We start from the raw sequence: 8180 nt of genomic DNA, 5'->3' as shown, positions 1-8180 counted from the left end.
GGGAAAGAGAGCCTGAGGAGACTGGAATAACAAGGTGGCCAGTCTGTCCCTAAAGCCCCACCTGTAGCGTCCCTGCCCCATGACTGGAGAGGACTCTAGCTCCCCTGCCAGGTTTCAGTTTGGGCACTGCTGGGAAGGCCATTCAGCCCAGGGCTGGGTTGGAGGGCAGTCAGTCATGCCTAGCGGACTGCAGAGCGCCCTCCAGGTGGGCCTCCTCCCCTTCTCCTTCCCTACCTCTTCTCTTTCCTTTCCCCCCTCCAGGAGCCTTGCTAAGCCTCTGCTCAGTGTCACCTGCTCCCTCCAGAGCGGCAGCTCCCTTTCCCCCTTTCCCTCTCACTGGGCCCTCTGCTCTCTCCCTCCTCCGTCATCGTTCCTGTCAGCCCTTGCTCCATTCAACCTCCAATCAAGAAAACTCAGGGACAGACTTTGTATAATATCTAAACCAGGAGGCCTGTGCGCACCGCAGATTAAAACTCCTTTTTCCAAGTATGTAAACAGGCCATTCACAGAGGCCAGCAGAGACAGTGAGCTCCTAAGATGGTGCAGGCCAGCCAGTAGCGTGGTAAGGGGGCTGGATTCCACACAGCCGGCCGTGCAGCTCCAGTGTCAGATCTGGTGGCTTGGAAACACACTGGGTGCATGTGCATGCATGCCCGAAATCCCGAGAGGAGAATGGAGAAGGGATTGTGGCATGGCCACCCCCAGGGTACTTTCTCACGTTCCCTCCCTCTCTCTGTCTCTCTTGAATGAGTACACATGCCTATACCAAATTTAAAAATAATAATTAAAAAAAATAACAAAAGTAAGTAGATCAACAAAAAATCAGGGGCTGGGGAGGCAGCAGGTGGTGTGGTGGTTAACTACATGGTCAACTGTGGTTCGAGTCCCAGACCTGGTGACTTGCTTTCTCACTTCCTCTCTCTTTCTCTCTGTGTCTCTCTCTGGTCAAATTAAAAAAATAATAATAAATAAAATTAAATAAAACTTTTTCTTTTTAAATCAGGGAATCAGCAGATGGTGTAATGTTTACATCACTGGACTCCCTGTTAGTCAATCTTGGTTCAAGTCCCGAACCTAGTGTCTTAAAACTCGTGCTGGGCACATGTGCATGTGTGCCCAAGATCCCTAGAGGAGACTGGAGAAGGGGTTGTGGCATGACCATCCTCCCTGGGGGTGATTTCTCACTTTCTGTCTTTCCATCTCTCTAGTGAGTACATGCACCCTATAGCAAAAATCACACTCAAAAGAAAAAAAAAAAAAAGAAAGAAAGAAGAATAATCAGAATAATCAGTTGTGATCTGGCCCCATAGCCAGGTCCCAAGTGACTGACAGCTGTTCAAGTCCTGGCCCTGGTGGCTTGAAAAACACAGGGCACAAGTGCATGCATGCCCCCAAATCATGTCAGGACAGAGAATTGGAGAAGGGGCTGTGGAGTGGCCATACCCTGATGGGGGGCTGATTTCTCTCTCTCTCTCTCTCTGGTAAGTGCCCTCCGGCAGTTAGAAACAGAGTTGAACTATCTTTCTTGATTTTTTTTGTGCATTGACACTTTATAATAATATATTGGGTTGTCAGAAAAGTCAGGACACATTTGTGCATAGAAAAACATAAAAAACATATGTCATGATCTTGCCAACGATCCAATATATTTGTGGGGTACAAAGGATATTATAATTTAGGAATAAAATGTGAGGTAATTAAATCAAGTTTGCTAAGGTACTCGTCACCTCAAATACCTAGTATTTATGTGGTGAGAACACTTGAGATCTACTCTTGTACCAACTTTGAAATGTACGATGCTCATGAAGCTGTGCAATAAAGAAAAAAACAGACTTATCTCTACAGTCTGAGATGCTGTGCCCCTTGAACCGGCACTTCCCTCTGCCCCAGCCTCTGCGGCCCCACTCTGCTCTCTGCGTCTGTGAGTGGCGCCGTCTGGGCCCACGTACTATTGAGGACACGTGCTCTTTGTCTTTGTGGGCCTGGAATATTTCACTGGGCACAATGTTCTCCAGTGACATCCGGGTTGCTGCAGTGACATCCAGGTTGTTTTTTTCTTTTTAAAAGCTGAATATTGGGCGCCAGCAGGTGGCATGGTGGTTAAAGCACTGGACTCCCACATGGCCTACAATGGTTCCCGTCCTGGACCTGGAAACTTGAGAATTTCACAGGGCGCACGTGCATGTATGCCTCAAATCCCACTCATTAGACACACACAGCGAACAACACACACCCGAAGCGCGTTCGCTCTGGGGAACCATCTAAGAGGCCAGCAGAATCAGTCCTCCTGATTAGGGAGTCCAAGGTTAGCAAGCAGGTGAGGCAGGGCCCCACAGCACAGGGGCCAGAGACCCTCTTGTCTGTCCATGAGGATGGCACCCACCTGAGACTGAAGGTGGCACTGTCCCAAGGTGTCCACCAGAGCTTAGGGCCAGGCGGCCTGGGAGGGCCAGGAGCCCAGTCCTCAACCAGGAGGCCAGGGCAGGAGTGTGCCTGGGACACGGACTCCCCTGGTGTGGCACAGGGGACTGGACCAGGGTGACCTAAGAGGAGACAGCTTAGGGGAGTGAATGGTGCAGAAGGGCAGCCTTGTGGGACCCCCAGCCCAGGCCAGCTCCGTGCTGGGGCAGGAGAGCTTGGTACAGGCAGTAGGACCCAGGAGAAGGCAGGGACCATCCTGCAACTAGGATTCAGGATCTTGCTAATTTCAGAAACCTAATTCTCTAAATGTATGTGTGATCTGGGGTGGAGAGGAGCATGAACCCTTCAGAGGTGGGTGCACACCCGGTGCCGTCTGCACGTTGAGGTCCTGGGTAAGCCATCCCGCCCAGCCGAGCCTTTGTTCTCCCCTCTGGGTGATGGGGTGAGACTCCCACTGGAGTTTGTGCTCATTAGATGGATGGAGGTAGAAGGGGGGCCATACGGATTTGTGCCCTGGCCTTCCAGAGCTGGGATGAGGGCCTGCTGCCCACTTCAGACCACCTCTGTCCTGCAGGCTGCAGGGGTCCATGCAGGGCGAGGGGACAGTGGCCCTAGGGATCCTGGGCTGGGCACTCCCTGTGCTGGTTGCCACTGGGACTCAGGGGTGGCTGCGCTGGAAGCTGCCCTGTGGGGCCACCTCCAGGGTATGATACCTGTCCTCCATTGTCCCCTCACATGCTGCCTCCCTGGTCCCTGCCGCCCAGAGTGGCCACACCTGGCCACAGCATTGCCCAGAGCAGTCTCCAAACATCTAGGTGGGGCTGTCAGAGCAGGGAACTCAAAACCAAAAGCACCCTGAGCACTCAAAGGGCTTGACAGGCAGAAAGGTTCCTTCCATGACTCTCCCATGGGTGGCATGAGTGGCATGAGCTGGGAAGGGGTGGGGCACAGCAGTGCCAAGTCAGCGGCTTCTACAAGACTCAGGATATATAAGGACCCAGGTTGGGTCCAAAGAACATCCCAGCAGAAGTGACACGACCACACACTGACGGTCACCCGGATCCAGACACCGAGGAGGCACAAAGACATGGAGGCCAGGCCCGCGTCGGAGCCCAGGTAAGGCCAGCTGCTCCCAGCGTCCCTGCTCCTGGGCCTCTTCCTCCTCGGACTTGCCTTGTGCAGATGTGTCCCCTCCCTCCAGGCCCTGCTCCCGGCCTGGGGCTCTCCTCCAGACCTCGCTGGGCCTAGGCTCTTGTTCTCGGGTCTTAGCTGGCCTCCCAACTTGGTCTCTGGGCTGACGCCCCCGACTCTGTGCCTCTCCCACCTCCTGCAGGGGTGGGTGAGGAACCTCAAATCCCAGATGAGGGTACCGTGCCCAAGCCAGTGAGGGTGGTTTGACAGGGGACCCTCCTCACTGGTCTGCAAGAATCTACCACCAGCTGCCAACTGATCACGTCTCTCCAGCCTGGCCTAACCCTTCCATCCCAATCTCACCGTAGTTTACCAGCTACTAGGTGTGAGGGATGTCCCTGGTGGAGATGGGACGCCAGTCAGGGGAAGGACAGAGCAACCCTGGGACGTGGAGGAGGTCAGCCCACACCAGGTCCTGCCGCTGCTCTGGACCGTACCCTTCCCTCAGTCTCCGTGAGCCCTACCTGCCCTCCCAGGGCTCAGCAGGGCCTGCCCAGGTAGAGAGCCCCATGGCAGAACCAGCTGCCTCCTGATTAAGTAGACTCTAGGGTCGGACTCTCAGGAGTGCAGGTGCAAGTGCACGGGCAGAGGGTAGAACCCATTGGACTTAGGGACAGAGCGTCTGTGGCTCAGGACAGGGAGGGCTGGGCGGTCATCACACAGCGGAGGGCCTCAGGGAGCAGAAGGCAGCCCGGGGTCCAGGGGTGATCGTGTCCCCGACTTTACACGCAGTAAGGACAAGATGTGGACAGGCTGGATTTTGAGCACAGTGACCTGGAGGTCACCAGCAGTGAGACAAAAGCTTCTGGGCTCACCCAGGTGGCAGTGGGCCCACAGGAGCCCGAGTGCCTGCAAGGACCCAGGGGAGCCCTCCGCCCCTTCCTGCTCTCCCCTCGGACCTCCAGATCCCTGATGGCTCCAGAGAAGTTCAATTTTCACTACAAAAACCTACAAAGGGCCGCAGGACGACGCAAGACGTACCTGTGCTATCTCCTGGAGGAGGAGCGGATGGAGGGGGCGATCGTGCCGCTGGACGTGGGTGTTCTCCACAACCAGGTGTCGACCAAGGCAGGCGCAGCCCAGACTGCAGGGAGGGAGGCCGCGTGCAGGTCCGACACTGGAGGTGTGGGGTGGGGAACCTCCCAGAGGGAAGGCCAGGGTGCCAACCCCCCACACCTGCGGGACTACATCCAGGCCGCTGTGTCCATGGTGCCATGGGGGGGGTCTGTGGGGTGCAGGGGGTGGGGTCACTCTGGGTCCTCATCAGTCTCCCCCAGAACGACCTCCTGGAGGCAGGGCCATGCGTGACCCATCCTCGCACCCCAGGGTCTTGCCTGAGCTGTGGCATGAGGGGGCACTGGTGGGATTTTGTTGAATGAGTGAGGCAATTGATGGAAGCCCGAGTGGGGGGCTTCCCCTCTGGCTTGCAGGGTCACCCAACCTACCCTCTCCCCTCCTTCTCTTCTGGCTTCAGGCACTCGAGCACGCCGAGAGGCGTTTCCTGTCCTCCCCTGACATCCTGCAGCTGCTGGACGGTGGCCGGCGCTACCGGGTCACCTGGTACCTTTCCTGGAGCCCCTGTTCTCAGTGTGCTCGGGCCGTGGCCGGATTCCTGGCCCAGCACGGGAACGTCAGCCTGAGAATTTTTGTAGCCCGACTCTACAACCATGAAGACCCAGAAAATCGTCAGGGGCTGAGGACCCTGAACAGCACTGGGACCCCCATCAGGGTCATGACTAACAGGGGTCAGCTGCTTGGAAGGGACCTGGGGGGAGGGGGCAGATTCCAGCAGGACTGGGAGCCACGAGGGAGCCTGGACTAGGACAGTAGGGCCCGGGGACAAGATTCTGGGCCCACGTGGAAGGACGCTGGGCTGAGGGCAGGCCCGGGGAGGGCCGTGTGAGGGGGGCTCCTGTCCGGCCTGGGGAGCTGACCGCCTGCCCTGCCCTGCAGAGTTTGCCCTGTGCTGGGAGCGCTTCGTGAGGCACCAGGGAGCAGCCTTTGAGCCCTGGGCAGGTCTGCGTGAAAATGCGGACCTGCTTCTGGGACAGCTGGAGGACATCCTGGGGGTGAGCGCCTCGTGGCCCCTCTGTCCTCCCCCCTCCCCACTCTGGGCATCCTGATCTTTCCTGGGCTTTTGGGGAGTCCTTCCTCTTCTCCCTGTGCTCAGGTCACTCAGCTCCTGCTTTAACCCTAGACCCTGCCCCTAAGTCCTCCCACCTCTTCCCCCTCAGTCCTTCCCTCCTCATTCCCTGCAGACCCTTGGCTTCTCCCACCTGCCAGAGTCCTCCTCCTCCCTCTCCCCTCCTTCCCCTCCTCTCCTCCCCAGGGACTGTTCTCTCCTGCCTCTCCCTGCCTCCTGAGGCTCCCCTAACTCCAGCCCTGATTTCCCTCCTCTCTCTGCCCCAGCAGGTCTGAGGCCTTTGGCTCCAACCCTGGAGGCTCTATCCCCAGAAGGAGAGGCATGAGTCCTCTGGCCTTTCTCCAGGTGCCTCCTGCTGCCAGTCACGGCCCTTTGGCCCTTCGAGGCAGAAGAGCAGCGGCCTCCGAGCCTGGTGCTCCCCAGCCCCACATGGGCATTGGGCTGTCTCTACACTTTGATCTCTTAGAGCAGCCGCTTTGTCCTCTGCCCCCTCGTGTCCTTGCTCTGCTGTCCGGGAGAGGCTGCCCCCACCCCTCACCGACACCAACCCAGTGCTTCTATAAGGTTCCTTTATTTGGGCCGTCTGACTCATAAGGTGTCTGGATCCCACATGGCCAACTGAGTGGTTTGAGACTCGGACTCAGAGACTTTAAAATCAAGCCAGGCTTGTGTGTGTCTGGGAGCCCAAAATGCTGAAGCGGAATGGAGGAGGAGGGACTGCAGTGTGGCCATCCTCTGGGGGGTGATTTCTCTCTCTCTCTCTCTCTCTTTCTCTCTCTGGTGAAGGAATGAGACCTAAAGCAAAAATGAAAAAAAAAGAAAAGTTCACTCCTGTATGTTCTAAATGACTGCGAAGACAAGACAGGAATGAGACCTAAAGCAAAAATGAAAAAAAAAAGAAAAGTTCACTCATGTATGTTCTAAATGACTGCGAGAACAAGACAAAGAGGCAGAGACAGGGAGCAAGCCTTCCTGGCAAGGTCTTTTTTATTATGTTTTAGAGAGACTTTTGCTATAAGGTGTGTGCACTCGCCAGAGGGACAGGGAGAGACAGAGAGACAGAAACCGAGAAATCTCCCCCCACGGGGGTTGGTCACACCACAATCCCTTCTCCTTCGTTCTCTTCTTGGGATTTTGGCCATACATGCACACGTGCCCGATGTGTGGTTTAAGCCACCGGGTCTGGGACTCGAACGGCGGTCAACTACGTGGGAGTCCAGCAACATAGCCATTATGCCATCTGCTGGTCCCCTGACAGGGTCTTGGCACCATGATCCTCCCCTAGTCCAGCCAGTCCAGATTATGAGCACACACCTGTGTACCTGTCATGCATGGGAGGTCCTGGGACACGAACCTAGAGCCTTCCCATGTGGATCTAGTTGTACACCTCTGCACCACCACCTGCCCCCATCCGTGGAAGAGAGCGCACGTCAGTGACCGACACTATCCTGTGCACTCTCAGCTCAGCCGGTCAGGCCAGGGCTGGTGTCCTCACACTCCAGCTGGGCCCCAGAGAGGAGCAGTCCTTGGAATGATGGAGGATGGTAGTACATTAGTATGGCGGTATATACAGTATGTGACCACAGGAAGGAAGATGATCGGGAACACATTCTCATTCATCTCTGAAAGAATTATGCAGGTAGAGGAAACCATGAGCTTCTAGCAAAACCGTCAAGCAATTTACAATCCATAGAGTGAGACAGAAAATCTCTTCTACCCCACCGCCTTCCAGCCTACCCAGCCCAGCCTTCCAGAAGGACCCTCTAGCATTACTGTGTGTGTCTGCCACACCCTTCTCATGAATTAAATACATCTGTGCGCATTTACAAAATCGTGCAGGTTTTCTTCAAACAACTGGTGTCTCACTGTGCACTCCTGTCTGAGAACTGTGATCTAGTTGAAATGCACATACAGCAATGTGCAAACCGAGAGTGTCTGGGCCATGAGCTCACCCTCCCCCGCTCCCAGTCTATCAGCTCCTCTGAGCCTAGTAGCTGCAGCAAAGACCAGACAATCGGAGCACCTCAGGGCCCCTCTGCCCCACTCCGTTTCTCACAGGTGCAGCTCCTCAGTCCCCATGGCTGTGGAGAATTCCTGTAGGAATGCAGAGCAATTCCTGTGTCAGTTCTCTGTTGATGGGGCTTGGACATGGTGACTGTGAGAGACGGAGAAGGACATGAGGAAGCTGAGGGGACAGAGACCCTCAGAACTCGGTTTCATCAGAAACGGAAACTTGTCGGGACCAGCAGTTGGCATAATAGCTATGTCGCTGGATTCCCATGTAGTCGACCACAGTTCACATCCCGGACCCGGTGGCTTAAAAATCACGCTGGGCGCGTGTGCGTGAGTGCCCAAGATCCTGAGAGAAGAATGGAGGAGAATGGAGAAGAGATTGCGGCGTGGCCATCCCCCCGGGGGGTGATTT

The 8180-nt window shown here is 55.9% G+C and overlaps 1 protein-coding gene across 2 annotated transcripts; it reads left to right on the top strand.

The window, feature by feature from the left end:
• Window positions 1–4905: 4905 nt before the first annotated feature.
• Window positions 4906–6043, top strand: LOC106735588 (DNA dC->dU-editing enzyme APOBEC-3C-like). 2 transcript variants are annotated; one of them, XM_027774515.1, is made up of 3 exons: window positions 4909–5357; window positions 5566–5681; window positions 6025–6043. In XM_027774515.1, exons 1-3 carry the CDS (start codon window positions 4988–4990, stop codon window positions 6028–6030), a joined length of 492 nt encoding a protein of 163 aa, XP_027630316.1. In that variant the 5' UTR covers window positions 4909–4987; the 3' UTR covers window positions 6031–6043. The 2 variants fall into 2 exon arrangements, with proteins under 2 accessions (XP_027630315.1, XP_027630316.1); XM_027774514.1 differs by lacking the exon at window positions 6025–6043 and having other exon boundaries at window positions 4906–5357; window positions 5566–5989.
• Window positions 6044–8180: the final 2137 nt, after the last annotated feature.

Source organism: Tupaia chinensis, unplaced genomic scaffold (genome assembly GCF_000334495.1).
Source record: "Tupaia chinensis unplaced genomic scaffold, TupChi_1.0 Scaffold000450_1, whole genome shotgun sequence".
Lineage (NCBI taxonomy): Eukaryota > Metazoa > Chordata > Mammalia > Scandentia > Tupaiidae > Tupaia > Tupaia belangeri.
The sequence above is the reverse complement of the archived record's forward strand: the minus strand, read 5'-3'. Positions and strand labels throughout refer to the sequence as shown.

Bases quoted from the DNA above. Each gene is read 5' to 3' on its own strand.
- LOC106735588 (XM_027774514.1), top strand. From the start codon at position 4,988: ATGAGTGAGGCAATTGATGGAAGCCCGAGTGGGGGGCTTCCCCTCTGG. The intron at 5,358-5,565 runs GTCAGCTGCTTG...CCTGCCCTGCAG, and splicing joins CAGGGTCATGACTAACAGGG to AGTTTGCCCTGTGCTGGGAG.